This window comes from Heptranchias perlo, chromosome 31 (genome assembly GCF_035084215.1).
Source record: "Heptranchias perlo isolate sHepPer1 chromosome 31, sHepPer1.hap1, whole genome shotgun sequence".
NCBI lineage: Eukaryota > Metazoa > Chordata > Chondrichthyes > Hexanchiformes > Hexanchidae > Heptranchias > Heptranchias perlo.
In genome coordinates, this window is record NC_090355.1 from 20,352,903 (window position 1) to 20,371,611 (window position 18,709).

At 41.3% G+C, this 18,709-nt stretch overlaps 1 protein-coding gene across 7 annotated transcripts in view; it reads left to right on the forward strand.

Annotated features, from left to right (window-relative positions):
* LOC137300552 (serine/threonine-protein kinase Nek6-like) overlaps positions 1-18,709 on the forward strand; it is a 175,376-nt gene that overhangs the window by 24,567 nt on the left and 132,100 nt on the right. For 5 of the 7 annotated variants that reach the window (XM_067969692.1, XM_067969695.1, XM_067969696.1 and 2 more), the window contains one exon: positions 12,337-12,465. In XM_067969692.1, the coding sequence (XP_067825793.1) occupies positions 12,370-12,465 (96 nt within the window). In that variant the 5' untranslated portion in view covers positions 12,337-12,369. Of the gene's footprint in view, positions 1-11,841; positions 12,025-12,336; positions 12,466-18,709 lie in introns of those variants that run through there. The other 2 variants (XM_067969694.1, XM_067969693.1) reach the window with 2 other exon arrangements.

The window sequence follows — 18,709 nt, forward strand, 5'->3', positions numbered from 1 at the left end:
TTGAAGCAATGACCATTGCATCTTTTGAAGAAAGAACTTACATTCATACAACGCCTTTCATGACCTTATGACCAAGGCGCTTTACAGCCAATTAGGTACTTTTGAAGTGTAGTCACTGTTATAATGTAGGAAATGCATTTTCCCTTAATTTTAAGGGAAAATTAGATAAATGTATGAAGCAGAGGTCACCACAAGGTGATGGGGAGAGAAGAGGGCAGTGGAATTAGTTTCGATTTGCTCCAGCGAAGAGCCAGCACAGACATGATGGACTGAATGGTCTTTTTCTGTGCTCTTAACTTGTGGTTTCAAGCATGTACTTTCCAGAAATAGTCATTAGATACTGATCAAGAGCATAGGCTGATTACTGCCCCCCACCCCCCCACTTGCCCAGGACACAAAGGCCAATTGTAGTGCTCCGCCAACTTGTTGTCCTGGCTAATAGCAGCACTGCCTAGAGATCAAACTTGGACCTTCTCAGTCTGTATGATTCGGTACCATACCAGTAAATGCATTTACTCACTGACCCTTGGGGGAGCTGAGCAAAAAAAATTAAACAACTCTATGACCAGCGAACAGCCTCTGGTCCATTTAGGGGATTTTCAAAAATGTCACCAAACACCTCTGATGGGAGCTAAACCCTGTGACTGTGATGAACATTAAAATGTCTCCGTACTAAAATGAAAGGAGCATGTTTTAATTATTTTGTTTACTTCATGATATAAATAGAATACGTGATCAGCAGGTTGCTGTGCAATTCCATTTTTATTTCCCTCGTGAAAATTTTTTCCCCTATGGACTTTTCCATTCATGGAATAAAACAAGTGTTCCACTGCCTAGCCTCCATAGATATTCTTTTGTGTACTGTCTTAAATGACTATGCTGAAAATAAGGATAATATGACCTGATGTGTGTGATGTGTTTAGTAAGGTGAGGGATGACCATGCTGGAAGATAGAACAATTTTCCGTTCCACATCAAGCAATACCAAATAATACCCTTAGGTCAGATACAAACACTGCTCCCACCATATTATCCCAACAATTTCATCTCACCCTTTAGCAGAATACTATACTCTGCACTCCAGGGGGATTTAATTTCGTGGACTCTTCCATTTTTTGAATACAATTGACAAATGAATAGTACGTGCTGCTAAATTTGAAGGCAGTTTTGTGGCATGACCTCATGCCAACTGGGAGCTCAGATAGAGACTGCCCAGGGGTATCATAAGCATGATTTTTGAATGCATTTGCGATGTTACTTCACATAGTAACAAGCAATTCTTCACCCCGTCTCCATTAGAGGCAGAGACTGTGGGGAACATTGTCCCCTCTGGTTTGGATTTGAATGCAGTTTACCCGGGTAAAAGGGCAGTGATCTAATACATCTGAAAATGCACCATACATTTCCATTGTGGTTTATCATACTGTTAGTTAGTTATGCCTTTGAACAGAACATAAGAACATAAGAAGTAGGAGCAGGAGTAAGCCTTAAGGCCCCTCGAGCCTGCTCCGCCATTCAATCAGATCATGGCTGATCTTCGACCTCAACTCCACTTTCCCGCCCGATCCCCATATCCCTTGATTCCCCTAGAGTCCAAAAATCTATCCATCTCAGCCTTGAATATATTCAATGACTCAGCATCCACAGCCCTCTGGGGTAGAGAATTCCAAAGATTCACAGCCCTCTTAATGAAGAAATTCCTCCTCATCTCAGCCTTGAATGGCTGCCCCCTTATCCTGCGACTATGCCCCCTAGTTCTAGACTCTCTAGCCAGGGGAAACAATCTCTCAGCATCTACCCTGTCAAGCCCCCTCATAATTGTATATGTTTCAATGAGATCACCTCTCATTTTTCTAAACTCCAGAGAGTATAGGCCTATTCTACTCAACCTCCCTTCATAGGACAACCCTCTCATCCCAGAAATTAATCCAGGGAACCTTCGTTGCACCGCCTCCAAGGCAAGTATATCCTTTCCTTTGATAAAGAGACCAAATCTGTACGCAGTACTTCAGGTGAGGTCTCACTAAAGCCCTGTACAATTGTAGTAAGACTTCCTTACTCTTGTACTCCAACCCCCTTGCATTAAAGGCCAACATGCCATTTGCCTTCCTAATTGCTTGCTGTACCTGCATACTAACTTTTTGTGTTTCTTGTACGAGGACACCCAAGTCTTTCTGAACACCAACATTTAATAGTTTCTCACCATTTAAAAAATATTCTGTTTCTCTATTCTTCCTACCAAAGTGAATAACCTCACATTTCCTCTCATTATACTCCATCTGCCACCTTCTTGCCCACTCACTTAACCTGTCTATATCCCTTTACAGACTCTTTGCGCCTGATATTAGGAGGGAGGCGGGTTGGCAGTAGGGGGGGTCGACTGGGCGCGCGATCGTAAGTAAATTGAAGCCACTTACCTTGGCTTCCGGGTTTCGCGCTGGAAAGCTGCGCAGCGGGCGGACTGCGCACCCGCATCATAGGCTGTCAGCTGGAGGAGCCCTATTTAAAGGGGCAGTCCTCCACTGACGCTGCAGAAAATAGGCAAAATTATAGTATGGAGCAGCAGAGGGGGAAGGCTGCTCCCAGGTTTAATGATGCCTCACTCCAGGTCTTACTGGATGGGGTGAGGAGGAGGAGGAGGAGGAGGAGGGAGATCTTCCACTCGGTGGATGGGAGGAAGTGGCCTGCCTCTGCCACTATGAAGGCCTGGCTCGAGGTGGCAGAGGAGGTCACCAGCACAACCAACATTTCACGCACCTGCATACAGTACTCTTACTCATTCCCCTACAACTCCGTCTGCCACATCACCGCCCCCACCCCACATCTCCTTCTGCACTGCCAACACTACTCTATCACATCACTCCTCACACCCACTGACCCCTCATCCTCATCTTACCTGCACTTCCTCACCTCCCCAGTACTCATCCCACCACTACCGCTCAACCCAATCCTCATACAATCTCATGGCTCTGTCTCATACTCACCCTTTCATGCATCTTTTTCACGGTCAGCCTCACCCAACCTGCCACTACCTGTGCTGCAGCCACAGGGCATGCATCACGTATGTGCAGTAGGAAGCGTGAGGCAAACGTGTCGTGAGCATGAAGGGGATGCGCAAGGGTGTTTGAGGGTTTGTCATGACTTTTACTTATATTTGATTTCTGATCAACTCACATTACATATTATATTGTCAGCACTACTGCCACATCTAGGCCATTCTTGACTGGCTTGTGCAATAAGGCCCTTTCATGAGGTTCTCCATGAACACCCTTGATGCCACCCATTGGGTCACCCTACAGTGGGTGTATGTGTAGTTGCACGACTACTTTGTGCAGGTACCTGTTGCGCAGCACTGTGTTGTGTAGCTCCACGTGGTGGAGGTGGAGGCGTGCCTGGCGAGGCTGGTGATGTTGCTCGTCCTCCAATGGAGTGATGAATGCAGCTATGGAACCCTCCCCCCCTTCCCAATCCCGATGGTGGGAGTGTGAGGGGGTCCGCAAAGTAGGTAAATGTGTTTGGACAGTAGAGTTTAGGGTATGATGTAATAATTTTGAGTGTGGAGACAACGGGTGTGGCAGACAAAACTTTGTCTGAGGTGATAGAGTGCCCTGCTGCAATGAATGAGGTATTCCCCCCAACTGTCAAGGAATCCTCTGCATCTCCCAATGGCTGCTGACTGAAACACGTCTGCAACAACAGGGAATATTTCCTACAGCATGGGAAACATGCTGAGGAGAGTCCAAAATCACATCCCTGCTAAAATCTCTTCCCAATGAGGTCTGTCAACGACCTCAAGTACCTCCCTAACTATATAAATTGTCATCCCACCGGCTTTAATTGCCGGTGGGAGCCCCGCATGCGGGGGCTGCGCATGCACCGATTCGCGTCATTGGGGAACCTGGAAGTGGGCGGGTTGGAGTGGGCTCTGGACCCGCTCCAGGATCCCCCAATTTTAGGAATCCCCACCACGAACGCACCCATTCGACCATCCTAAAATTGACCCTATTGTGTCCACCTCACAGCTTACTTTCCTACCTAGCTTTATATCATCAGCAAACTTGGATACATTACACTTGGTCCCTTCATCTAAGTCATTAATATAGATTATAGATAGCTGAGGCCCAAGCACTGATCCTTGCAGCACCCCACTAGTTACAGCCTGCCAACCTGAAAATGACCCATTTATCCCTACGCTCTGTTTTCTGTCCGTTAACCAATCCTCTATCCATGCTAATATGTTACCTCCAACCCCATGAGCCCTTATCTTGTACAACCTTTTATGTGGCACCTTATCGAATGCCTTTTGAAAATCCAAATATACTACATCCACTGGTTCTCCTTTATCTACCCTGTTAGTTACATCCTCAAAAAACTCTAATAAATTTGTCAAACATGTTTCCCTTTCATAAAACCATGTTGATTCTGCCTAATCATATTATGATTTTCTGCCCTGTTACCACTTCCTTAATAATGGATTCCAGCACTTTCCCGAAGACCGGTGTCAGGCTAACTGGCCTATAGTTCCTTGTTTTCTCCCTCCCTCCCTCCTTGAATAGCGGGGTAACATTTGCTACCTTCCAGTCCACTGGGACTGTTCCAGAATCTAGAGAATTTTGGAAGAACATAACCAATGCATCCACTATCTCCGCAACCACCTCTTTTGGAACCTTAGGATGTAGACCATCAGGTCCAGGGGATTTGTCGGCTTTTCGTCCCATTAGTTTGTCCAGTACTTTTTCTCTAGTGATACTAATTGTTTTAAGTTCCTCATTCTCATTTGCTCCTTGGTTCCCCATTATTTTTGGTATGCTTTTTGTGTCTGCTACTGTGAAGACAGATACAAAATATTTGTTTAACGCATCTGCCATTTCCTGATTCATTATAATTTCTCCTGTCTCAGCCTCTAAGGGACCAATGTTTACTTTTGCTACTCTCTTCCTTTTTACATATTTGTAGAAGCCCTTGCAATCTGTTTTTATATTTCTTGTTAGTTTACTTTCATATTCAATTTTCTCCCTTTTTATCAATTTTTTGGTCATCCTTTGTTGGTTTCTAAAACTCTCCCAATCCCCAGGCTTATTACTCTTGGCAACATTATGGGCCTCCTCTTTCAATCTAATACTCTCCTTAACTTCTTTAGTTGGCCATGGGTGGATCACTTTTCCTGTGGAATTTTTATTTCTCAATGGAATGTACACTTGTTGAGAATATTGAAATATTTCTTTAAATGTTTGCCATTGCTTTTCAACTATCAAACCATTCAATTTAATTTCCCAATCTACCTTTGATGACTCACCCCTCATACCTATGTAATTGGCTTTATTTAAGTTTAAGACTCAAGTACGTTACTTTCAAACTCAATGTGAAAGTCTATCATTTTATGATCACTCTTCCCCAGAGGTTCTTTTACTGTGATATTACTAATTAACCCTATCTCATTACATAATACAAGATCTAAAATAGCCTGTTCCCTGGTTGGTTCCATGACATATTGCTCTAGGAAACCGTCTCGAATACATTCCATGAACTCGTCTTCCAAACTACCTTTGCCAATTTGATTTGCCCAGTCTATATGCAGATTAAAGTTCCCCAGGATGATTGCATTATCTTTGTTACAAGCTCCCATTATTTCATGATTAACACTCTGTCCAATGGTATTGCTACTATTAGGGGGCCGATAAACTACTCCCACCAGTGTTTTCTGCCCCTTGTTATTTCTAATTTCCACCCATACTGATTCTACTTCCTGATCTTCCTAGCCAAGATCCTTTCTCACCACTATGCCTATGTCATCCTTTATTATTAGGGCTACACCCCCTCCTTTTCCATTCTGCCTGTCTTTTCTAAATGTCATGTACCCTGGAATATTTAGTTCCCAACCTTGGTCATTTTGTAACCATGTCTCTGTAATGGCTCAAACCTGATGTAAGTCAAAGCAGAATAAGGCTAATGGACCATGATTGTTTGTATAACTGTGGCTAAAGGAAGGGAAGCATCGCAAAAACAATGGGGGGTGGGGGGTGGGGGGTGGGTGGTTTGGGAGTGAAGTCATAATAATGATAAACAAGAGGCCACTCATAGCATCAATTCCAGAATTCATTTTTTATTAATTATGGAACGAAGAGAACATTGCAATATTGATGGTGCCTTCTTGATAGTCTTTCACTTGTGTGAACAACATGACACCTGTGGTCTTTGTGAGTTAAGGACCTTTTGCACTCTTTGTATAATTACATTTAAATGGTTTGTAATTTACAATGGTTTTTGCAAATTGGTTGGGTGACATGTAGTGTTTTCAGTCAAAATCTTGGCACATTACTGGATGTCTAAATTATCCTTAAAAGTGCCACTGAAACTGTTATGCTGGGTGACATGAGCTGTGTTAATTGCTTCAGGTTTGTGTCTGGTTGTAAAATAATCTGTGATAGAGCAGACTGCTCTTGACTGTATGAATAAATATTTACTGCTTTAAGAAGCATGGGCATGGTGCCAGTAACTGGAGATGGGTGAATTTTAATTGTAACTTTTTGCAGTCATGTACTGCCAGCCACCCTTGGGCATACTGTTCAAAGTTGCTTTTATTAATATTTATACTTTATATTCATGTTGTTGCCTCAAGCTGTTGAGCCTTACTTCAGTGGCACACACTTATTAGGTGATGGATCAAATGCAGAAGAAGACAATATGTTTGTCTTTGAAATAGTGTTTCTCAAAAATGAAGAAAAAAAGCAGGCTAGACAAAGATGACAATCAGAATTAGGGTTCAGCCACATAGTGACCTGGATTTTATGCAAAAGCTTTTACGACATTACAAACCTTGAGTTAGTTGTGTACATGTTTTCCTTTGTTGTTTTTCTTGTGACCATTTTGTTGAATGTTTTACTGAATTATTTCAATTGCTAATGACTTTTGTTCACAGGATAGGAAACGGATGTGAGGCTTAGCTGACTGGACTACAGTAGTATGGGCAATGTGCGCTCATGTGTAGGACTGTGCTGTCCAAGGAGGCTTTTTATTCAGATTTAAATGTGGGTTTCTGACAGGAGAGTTAATTAAAGTAATTTCTGATATGAAGCAATGTTGTGATTTGGCAATTCTTTTCTAATTGTATGACATTAACCTAAACCTTATCACATTGATAACACCTGTAGGTAGTGCTGCAATAAGTTAAAAATGATTGATGTACGAGCCTACGTGCAGCACTCCCTCTCCACAAGCCAATCCATGAGTGAGCCTCCAAATATTTCTTCAATGACACAAAACTATTCTTTGTGTTGTTGAATGAAGCAGGTGAAATGATGCTTTGAATGTGTGGATATGGGTGGCAAAGCAGTGTATCGAAATAGAACTTGAGCCCAGTGTCCTGCAACTGTTTCACAGTTAACTCCTTAAAACTGAAGAAATGTGTTTTTACCTGTCTGTCAATGTAATTAAATATTTATCTGCAAATGTTGGATGATAGCCAAAATTATCCTGCTTTTATTTCATGGCTGATGGAGACTGTAAGAGTTACCCAGGTCTATGTCACAACAGGAAGAAAACACAGATTCCAATGACCAACCTTATTTTGTTTCGCTCTGTTTACACCTGTGAGAAACTTTGCCCCCAAAAAGAAATCATTTTCTTTATTTGTTGTGATCTTTAAAATCGAAAAGAAGTATTATGGCCTGGAGATTTGTTGGCGCGTTCCCATTTTACCGAGGTCAAACCGGCGCCCAAGTGTCCAATATGGCGGTGGAGTGCGCGTGCACATTGCACACCGGAAATGCACTGCCTACCATATTGGTAAAGGCTCCGATATAGGCCTCCGGGGCACATGCAAATAGTGGGCCATAAGCCTGTTTTAGGACACCCTCTCACCAGATCTGCTGCATTCGGGATAACCAAGTCTACATGTGGCCTAACCAGCAGTTCTTAAAGGAACCACTGGAGGCTGTCACCAAAAAAGCTAAGTTTAAAAAAAAACGACTTACCTGTCAGGAGCAGGCGTTCTTCTTCCTTTTCCACAGCAGACCCGAAAACCATTGCCGCCCCTGATTGCCTCACTCCCCACCCCCGCCCCCACTTCCGGGACCTATATGAGGGCCGCTGCAGGCAGCAGGTGTCCGCAGCTCGCCGGTCTAATTTTCGATTGGGCCTCGGGCCTACCCGATCCGGTGCAAGGATCGTTTCTCCCACGCGCCCCCCCTCCATCCCCCCACCCAGTTCATGCCAGCAGGCCTGCGCTATCCAATTTCTTCCCTCCCAGACACTTCAATGAACTTCCCATCACAGAGCCAGTCACAAAATAAAGTCTGATTTTAACTCAGGCAGGATAAATGACACAAATGATCCACCTATATCTTATCCATTGAAATAATCATTTTTTCTGATGCTGTGAGTTGGAGCTCCAAAGAACTGTGCCATGGAATCGCCATGTCTACGATCCCCCATGTCGTGAAACCCTGATCTGAGCTGTGCTGTTGTGAAATGGCACTGAGCTGAGGCCAGGCACTTCCTTACAGGGAAGGAAGGGGTAATGAAAGTAAATTCTCCACTCCCAAGTGCTCCAATGCACATCCTAGCAATTGGTTACGCAGGTGCAGTTGCAGAGGGCCAGAGAGGAGGCTGGGGTATCGCATGTGGCCTGGGTAGGCCTAGAGATGAGAAAGGGGAGAAAAAGATTTTTAAAAACTCTTTGTGAGAAACGTTAAATTCAATGTTTCATTCATTACATACGAAAGGTTAATACATGCATTATTCAACAGGTTTTGCTGATTTTTGCTACTCTGCTACCTTTGAATTAATATCTGTGCTTGGCATCGCAATCTGTGTGTGCGAGACATTAATTCTCAGCGAGGCAGTGGGGGAGGGGTGGAAAAGCAGCAACTGTTCACTGCGCAACAGAAATGGGATTTACAGGAATAAATTACAAGAAAAGACGTTTCATTTCCGATTTTGATTATTATTATATGGCCGAATTAAATAGAAAAAAAATATATAAAAGCGCTGGAGGAAATTTAGTGCCGAGCCTTGGCTAAAACTGCACTTAACTGTCTCCAGCTCTCCCGAAGTGCATCTTGTTGATACAGTGATACATGAAGGGTAGTGGAGCTGGTAAACCCGCAGGAGTCCTCTGCTGCCCCAGAGCACAGCCTCAGGCATCGAGAATGTACAGATGGAGAATATTGAATCAGTAGCTTTCAACTGTGCACTTAGGCCAATTTAGAAATGAAACCTTCAGTGAATTACTAAAAAAAAATTAAGTAACTTTTACAAGCTCAGTGTTACCCTGCCAGCCATATGGGAACATCTCAGCATGGCCTGGTACAGCACAACCCAAGTCCGCCAGAAATAGCATCATCCTGATAATTACCCACAGTGCTAGAAGGCAACTGCATGACCATAATAGGTGATGTAGCAATACTCGGTGGCAATGGAATCATGTCGAACCACGTGCTGACTCAATTTCTTCACTTAAACGTAGGCGATAAGAGAACAATAGAATTTTGGTTTAAAAAAAAGAGATTGATGAAATTATTTCAGAAAATCCAAGGACTTTTCACTGAAGTCCTGTCTGATGTTGCCTTCACTGCAATTCCATTCCTAGTGAGAGTACAGAGTGTCGATATTAATGGACAAGTACTTAATGGGTTTGTATGACATTCCTCTATCTGTTATCTTAAGCGGTTCTTAGCTTGTCTATTTTAAATAGGTTAATACCTCCACTAAAGTAGCGGCCAGAGGAACACCATACATCCGTGATAAGCAGCCATCCGCTGATATCTCATAGAATCATAGAATCATACAAGTTTACAACATGGAAACAGGCCCTTCGGCCCAACATGTCCATGTCGCCCAGTTTATACCACTAAGCTAGTCCCAATTGCCTGCACTTGGCCCATATCCCTCTATACCCATCTTACCCATGTAACTGTCCAAATGCTTTTTAAAAGACAAAATTGTACCCGCCTCTACTACTGCCTCTGGCAGCTCGTTCCAGACACTCACCACCCTTTGAGTGAAAAAATTGCCCCTCTGGACCCTTTTGTATCTCTCCCCTCTCACCTTAAATCTATGTCCCCTCGTTATAGACTCCCCTACCTTTGGGAAAAGATTTTGACTATCTACCTTATCTATGCCCCTCATTATTTTATAGACTTGTATAAGATCACCCCTCAACCTCCTACTCTCCAGGGAAAAAAGTCCCAGTCTATCTAACCTCTCCCTATAAGTCAAACCATCAAGTCCCGGCAGCATCCTAGTAAATCTTTTCTGCACTCTTTCTAGTTTAATAATCTCCAACAGTAATTTCCAGGCTACGGTTTTTTTAATCTTTGCCAAGTCCAAAGCTAACAGGGGCAGGTTGAGCCAGGGTAGGGTGCGTCACACCTTGAGAAGAAGGACCGCTGAGGGTGGTTTAAAATAATGGCAAAGCTTTTGAATTTCAAACCTGCACCAGCCAGTCAAAGGCCACATTACCCATAGACTGTCATGAGGTGACAATAAGTTACCACTGGCAGCCGTGCTATATTGCAGCTGTGCAGACTGTATTTAAAATGCGCAGAGTATCATTGTAGAACTCAGTACCATTTCCTCAATGTAATTTAAAATAAGGAGTAACATGATTACAGTTTTTATATTTTGCTAAGTACTCCATCTATAGGTTATTAAAATCCTTGTGTATACACACACTTTTTGTCCAGCTTCCTGTTGTCAAGATTTTTGGTCACACTTTTATATCAATTTTTAACATTGAAACTGCTTATGCAAACACTTAGAATGGAAATCCTATATGTAAACAGTTGCCTATAACAATATAGTTGTAGGCTCAGGCCAGTCGGTGGCACTGTGGAGTTTGTTTCTGAAGTCCCTTTACCAACTCCTTCAATACCTTGTATATAAAAGAACTTCAAATTCACCAACTGACTGAGGGAAATGCCATGGGCAACATTATAAAATGCTCTTTGGTTTTGCACATTTCTTGTATTCTACTGGATGAAGTTGTTATTGGAAATGTTATAACAATCATTTTCCCTGCAATTAAAGAAAACTGACAGAACCCTGCAGTACTCAAAGGGTTAAAGACCTTGGCAAACAAATACGGTGTCAACAGCCAATGGGACATTGATGGGACACAAAGTGGCCAGTGATCCAACTTCACTTCACAAACATTCAGATCTAATAACAGTCGCTTGCTTTATACTCACAGGTACCTCCCCTCAGAAGCAAAAATAAACAAATAAAGCTTAACACAAGGGCACAGTAATCCTTTCAAACTGTGTTTCCAGCGAAGGCAAACAACAGACTCACCAAAGTACTTTGTTAAGGGGAAAAAAAGTAAATAAGTATGTCTTGCTGTGCCAGTGGGTACAAAGATTATCGGCATGAGTAAATATCACTATGAATGGATCAAGTCAGGAGGGTTTTACTAAGATACTAGAAAAAGAATTCATGGTTCAGAACTTCTTTCAGTTCCTGTAGCTGACTCACTGCCCAGTATGACATGGTGTACTTTGCCATAGGTCACTTCAAACGGAAAGGCTGTGGTGAGCTTACAGTTACTGACTGTCTCATAATAAGTTCTTTCAGTGAGGGAAGCCCTTCTGGAATGTGAGTAGAGAATAGCAGCACACCATATGTTAAAAGGGTTAAAAAGAAAGGAACAGATTCTGGTCGATTAGCCTGTAAAATCTGGTCTAATGACTCACTTATATGCATGTGGGAGGGAGGTTTTGCAATAGTTTCTGAGTAATCATTTAATAGATCATTTACAGCATTGCACTAATGATTTGTAGAAACGTTTGGAGCATTGCGAAAGCAGGAAGTGGAGCTCATTCTGAAGTTGAGAAATGACTTTGTTTCATATAGAATCATGACATTCTTGTAGTGAGTGACTGAGAGATGCAGATTCTCATTGTAAATCTGCTTTAATTCCTCACAGCTTCCCCCTCTTAAAAGAAACTGCAGTGCATTCAGATTGTTTGGAATTTTATCTTGTCTCACTTTTGAAGAAAGAATAGTTTCAAGGGCAGTATTACCACAGGTAATGTGATATATGAATAATTAATAATGAATGAAATTCTGTCTTAGCCTGAGAACTGTTGTCCCAGTGACTCTGTTGGCATGGAAAGTAATTGTGAAATAGCTGATATAAAATATGTCTTCTGAAATGGATATCTAGTGAGTGTCACGTAGAAGAAGTCTAAAATGAATGAATCCATTGATCTAAAGTGTAATGCAGGGTCAGCCTTTTGAATTAGCATTGAGTGGAGTTGGGAAGAACACAGGTTGGAAAATTAATACTTGGGTTGCAGTCGCTGTTTGGCAAAGACTTAACTACCTGGTATCTCCACAGGATTAATAAAAAACCTCATGGTGGCATGCTACAATGGAGGAACAACGGAACCATCATCCGCACTCTCTAGAAGATCAGAACAACCTCCTTTATAAACTTCCAAGCTCGGGCTATCAGCAAGAAGCTCAGGTTAGTTCAGCTCCCCCACTACCTTAAGAGCTCGACTGGTGTCTAACGTTTCACATGTGCTCTTCATCAATGTTCTTTCCAAATAGTTACAAATTTTGAAATAGTTTTGGGCAAAATGTTAAACATCGCAGCGGTTGGTAATATGGGAACAGCAATTTCAAGTATGCAGAGCCTGAGGTTCATTCCGTGCTCATGAGAAGATATTTTTTGCATCCACTGCCAACAATACTCCCACCTGAAATTCACACCATAGTGCCCACTGCCATCTTAGAAAATGGAGAAAGAATTTCCCAGAACTTCCTGCATGTAAAATAAAGCATGTGGCGACCCTGAATCACAGAGCTGGGGCACTGTTTCAGGTCTGCGACTTGGTGTAAAAATGCAAAAAAAAAATAAAATACCAAAGTACAGAGTTGGAGCAATAATGAAGGTTGAATTACAAATCGGGCTGGAATAGTCACGAATGACTGTAGATTAACTTAAACTGGAAACACCCTCTCCCAGAAATGCTGAAAACATGTAGCTCAGCATCTGCCACAGAAAATAAGTTGAGGTTTGGGGTGTGAAATCTTCATTCAACCTTATCTGAGAAAGTGTCAAACCTAAAATATGAACTTATTCAGATGCCAATCAATTTGCTGTGCATTTGTAGCATGTTTTTGTCTTTATTTCTAACTTAAATATATATAGTTATTTGTGATATTTTAGAGCTACTACCAACCATTTGCTTAAACCCGCCACACACACGCACACAGAAAACATACAAACTCACTTAATGTCTCATTGGGTTTATTTGGTAAGCTGAAGCATACTAAACAGAAGGTCTCGGGTTTGATCCCCGATCTAAGCTGAGCTGTCTGTTCTTAGATGAGGCAATAATAAGGGTGCTGTAATTGGGCAGAGCACCCATGGGCTCCCACTCCTGAATTCTATCCAGTGCACGTGTGTGGACAATGGGTGAAGACCACACAGGGCTAGGTTTTATTTTATAATAATACCATTGTTCCTATGTAAACAGTTGCCTGTTATGGTTTTTTGATCGCAAGATACTTATGGATGAAGGAGACCATTCAGCCCATCTTAATTTGTCCATCCAGGACAACCCTACAATGCATCTAGTTGTTTCTTAAATGATTGAGAGTGTTTGCCTCTGCTGGACTGGATGGAAGCCCATTCCAAGTGTTGAACACTTTCTGTGTGAAGAGGAACCTCCTGATATCAGTCCTGTTACCTTTTACCAGTTTGCACCTGTGTTGCTTATCCTACTCCCATGACTTTATTTAAAGACATATTCTGGATTAATCTTTAACATACCATTCATTATCTTATCTACCTCTATAATATCACCTCCCTGACACCTTGTTTCTAGGCTGTAAAGCCCAAGGGGTCAATTTTAACCCAACTGGGTGGGTGAGCAGTTAAAAATGAGCAGATTACTTACCCGCTCAGATCCCAACCATTTACGATATTAACCTGCAGGGCGATGACGCTCCTGTCTGCATTTATTCAAATTGGGGCCCTATTGTGTCAATGGGACGGTAATGTAGATTTAACCAGGGCCTGAGTGGGGAAGTTGCCACAACTTTCCCACGAGGCAGAATTGGGTCTGCAGCTGGTCTGAAGACAGAAAGAGGTCTTTCATGTAAGTCTAAAACTTTCTTTTGGGGGGCCAAATCTGAAAACAAACAGTAAAACACCACGAGCTGCCATGGGATGGCTGCTCTCTCATTTTCTTTCCCTTTCTACTCGGAAGTCATTAGCTTCTGTTCAGTGTCCCTTCCTACAGTGACAAGGCTGAGATGGACAATTCTCTGTAGCAGAACTGTGGATGTGAAGCTGCTTCTAATCAGGTCTTCAATGCCTGAGTGAGAAGTAACCCAGTTTCCCAAGGATATAGTCACCAACATAGTCACCACATTTCACTGGAGCATTTAGAGTGGCAGTCAGGTCCCATATGGTGTTTCTTCATGAGGAGGGAAGGAAAATTGTAGCAACACCCACCCTGTACCTATGTGCATTGTTTAATGGTGAGTCACAAAATGGCATTTGTGTCGGCCGGATACAAACCCTTCCTGTTAGCCAGGGTTGGTGAGTATGGCAGGGACAGCATAAAGTGGAGAAAAAAAACATTTTTTAATTGATTTTTGTAAAAGTTATTAAGCTGTTATTGTCCTCCTAATTTGAACTGTCGCATCAATTCCCCATTAAGCACCGGCTGAGAGCACAGGAGCATTTAATGATTGAGCCTTCGGGTGGGGCCATTTTTCTTGGTATGAAAAGTCATGGAGGGAATCTCTGTCTTGGGTATTCTATGGCAGTTGCTCTGAAAAGTTTCTAAAACAAAGAGGAAAAAAACGAATTTTTCCAAGCTATCAGTGCCTGGGCATCTTTCATTCACTGAGGGATGCTCCAGTGAGTATAATGTGCAGGAGACTGAACGGTTGGGAGAGTGCCTAAACCATTAGGTTTGATGCTGAAATGTCACACCACTGCACCCCTAGGACTGGTGTGAAAATGGCAGCTCTGATCAGGTTTTTTTTTAAAGAAAACTGTTAGTTAAGACTATTACAGTACCTTAACCTGGAATATTCCTGTGAGTTTAACGACCATGTTATAGACAGACACAAAGTAATATATAACTGGTTTCCAAAAAAACAGGACTGCTACATCATCACTAATTGGGTAATGAACAAAGTTAAGACTTGGTAATAATTTACAAATTCCATGACATTGCCTGGACTATGTTTATATGAAGATTTCATAGATTTCATTTATATTAATTTTCAGCAAATAAGCTAGTTGAGTTATTGACTTAAAAATGACAAAATGTTTGATTACGAGACAGAGTAGCTTTAAATGTGCCTCCTGGACAATGTCTTGGAGGAAATGATTAGATTCTGTACACCAGCTCTTATACCATCCCACAAGTATACCGTGAGATATTTTGGGGAGGGAAGGCAAACCTCCTCCACACTGCCTGGACAGCAGATTAAAAAAAAATCCTTTGTAGCTGCACCAGGAAATAACATAATTCTGAACGCAGATCCAACTATTAAATTATGCTCAGGAAGTTGAGTTTTGCGCGCTGTGTATTTATGTTCATTTAGAACAGGACTGCCACGATCGTTTCCTGTGTAACTTTTACAAGGGAGCATATCCATTTTCCATTGTCAATTTTAGATCAGTTCTTTAACTCCTATTTAACCAGTCAAAAATATCCTTATATTTTTAGTTGATTCAACAGTACACTGATTAAGGCGTCCTATAAGTTATTCTATTACTGTCTGCTCTCGATAATTTAAAGTCCTTTTCCGCATTAAAGAAATTGAATTATCCCGAATTTTAATTAAGTAATGTAGATTTGAATAAGTGATATTGAATTGAGAAATAGATTGTAATCTTTTCAAGACTCTGATAGTTTTGAATTCTGTAAAATATATATAATAATTTGCATTAGTTGCAGTTTATTGAAATGTTAAATATTTAGAAATGTCCCTACAGTTTCTGCACAATACGCCAGCTTCATTTTGCAATATTCAGCACAGGAAATTTGCAGAATAATATTTTTACAGATGTTAAATGATAGAAAATGTCTGCATATTTTGAAAGCTGCAAAAGGACATTCAGTGCTCGGAGAATTAAACATCAGACTGGTGGTAGACTGGTAATTCCAGCAATTGGATCTTGACTCAAATAGTGCAAGCTGAAATCTTAGCATTGAATTGAATTATCAGGGGCATTCAAATTCATCTTCGAGTGTTTAGTAATTTTTACTGTTCTTATTTAAACAATTAGAAAGATAAAGAAAGAACAAACTTGCATGCTTATAGTGTCTTACATACCCTCAGGACATCCCAAAGTGCTTCACAGCCAATGGGTTATTTTTGAAGTGTAGTCACGGTTGTTATGTGGCAGCCAATTTGCACAGAATGAGATCCCACAAACAGCAGTGAGATAAATGATCAGTTGGTGGTGTTGGTTGAGGGGTAAATATTGGCCAGAACATCAAGGTATTCCCCTGCTCTTCTTCAAATAATGGCATAGCATCTTTTACATCTGCCTGAGCAGACAGGGCCTCAGTTTAACTACCCAACCAAAAGGTGGCATCTCTGACAATGCAACACTCCCTCAGTACTGCATTGAAGTGTTAGGCCAGATTATGTGCTCAAAATCGCTGGAGTGGAACTTGAACCACAACCTTCTGACTCAGAAGTGAAAGTGCATCACTGAGCCTAGCTGACACTGAAGTCAGATGACCAGACCATCCTGTCATCTTGATTGAAAAAACTAACAAGCATTTCTCATCTTCAGATGATTGAAAGGCAGTGTCTTGGATTCTGTGCCTATATACCCTGCCAGTATGCAGACTATGTCCTCATACAACTTAGGAAAAAAATCCTCAAATTAATCCCTTCTTAAGGAGCAGTTGGTTGCCTCTAAGGGAAGAACAAAGGGAGAAAGATAACAAAGAAAATGACACACAACTTTGAAAAAATAATCTATTAGGTTCCTGTGGAACAAATTTGGCTTTACATTGGACTTTTCCTGTTTCACATGGGCAGCTAAAAGGCAGCCGCAGAACCTTTCAGCATTGACAAGGGTCAGTTATAGAACTAAACTTTAATTAAAGATAAAAATAATGAAATTACACAAATTCCTATGAGGCACAACGTGTGAGCCCATTTTTCGAACACAGCTTCTCAGTCTGGAGCCTTTCCAGTCAGAAAATTGCAGGCTACTCCCCACTATTTGCTTCAATTTACTAGGAATATTTAGAAAATTGGCCCTGTGTTTTGCTGCACTTGCAATGCAGAGTTATAGAGACCAGGAATAGGATTCATTCACACTGGGGTGATATTCCTTCTGCGGATAATTTTATGACAAAGTCAATGTCAGTTTGAAAAAAACAGGTTTTCCCCTTTTGTACTCATGCTAACTTTCTTGGTAATACTACTGACAGGAGAATGTTCACCCACATTGTTCCTTCAGCGCATGCCAGTGAGAGGTGACCCATATCATCTAGCCCTAGCCTAGAATTCAACTCCCATTCCAGGCAGAGTTTCGGTCCACTCGCTTATGCAGTTGCGTTATCCAACCACATAAAAGATTAGTACTTGACAAATCAAATAAACTAATAACAATTTCACTGCCCATTACATCCTACACTGTCATTTGCTTTTTAGTAATTATAGTTAATTAGTACTTCATTGGGAGAATTAAAATCAGCCCTGCATTTTTTTTCATTGAACAAGCTCAGCATCAGTTCTGATCTCGCAGTGTGTTTGAGGCACCTCTGTACATCTGCACAAGCACGTCCATAATTTCTAATTACATCGTTGTTAAATATAATGAGCAGCTAACCTCAGACATCTGCTGTTGCAGTATGATTGAGCAAACTGATTAATGCATTTTGGGGACTGTTATAAAACAAATTAGAGCTTTATTGAAAAGAAAAGTAGGAACAATTTATGGCTTGTGAGTGGCACAAGTATTACCAGAAAGTATTTATACATGATTGCCGGACTGCAGCAAATGGTAACACTGATTCCAAAGGCTTGCTATCTGGTTAGGGTCCCGACTTACACAGTCTAAAGACATACTCAAAACAGCACAACAAATAACATTTTAGGGTCTTCCGTTTATACTGCATCAAATATTCACATCGTTGTAAATTCAAGACTTGAACAGACACATTCGCTGAGCCTGCATTTCACCCCAGTGAAGATCATGCAAGCAAAGACATTCCTACTTTCTCTTAATACCTCAAAATGTTAAATTTCTAGATATTAAGTGAATGTAGCAATATCTCTACAATGACAACACTAGCTAAGGACTGCAAGTTAGCCGAGTATATCCATTGAAGTCTTCGATGTGTGTTTGAAATACAGCTCTTCCGCTGCATTATTCTGTGTTAATACCAATGGGTTAAGGGACATGGTGGAAAATGGGAGTATTGTAGTTATGCTTGGTATGACTTTTGCAATAAAATCCAGATTATAAATCTGACCTCATGCAGTTTAGACGAAGCAATCTGGATGTTGGAATTTATGAGCAGGTTTCCTCACCAGTTCCAAATTCTAGGTTGCTTGGTGTAATTGACATGAGATGTGACTTCAAACAATGTGCAGAAGTGAATCTGTTGTGAGATGCCATTACTGAATTAATGGAAAATAGAACTGTTGCAGAATTAAAGTCATAAGAATTTTATTAGTTATATATACCTTCTTTAATTAGACCAAAAGTA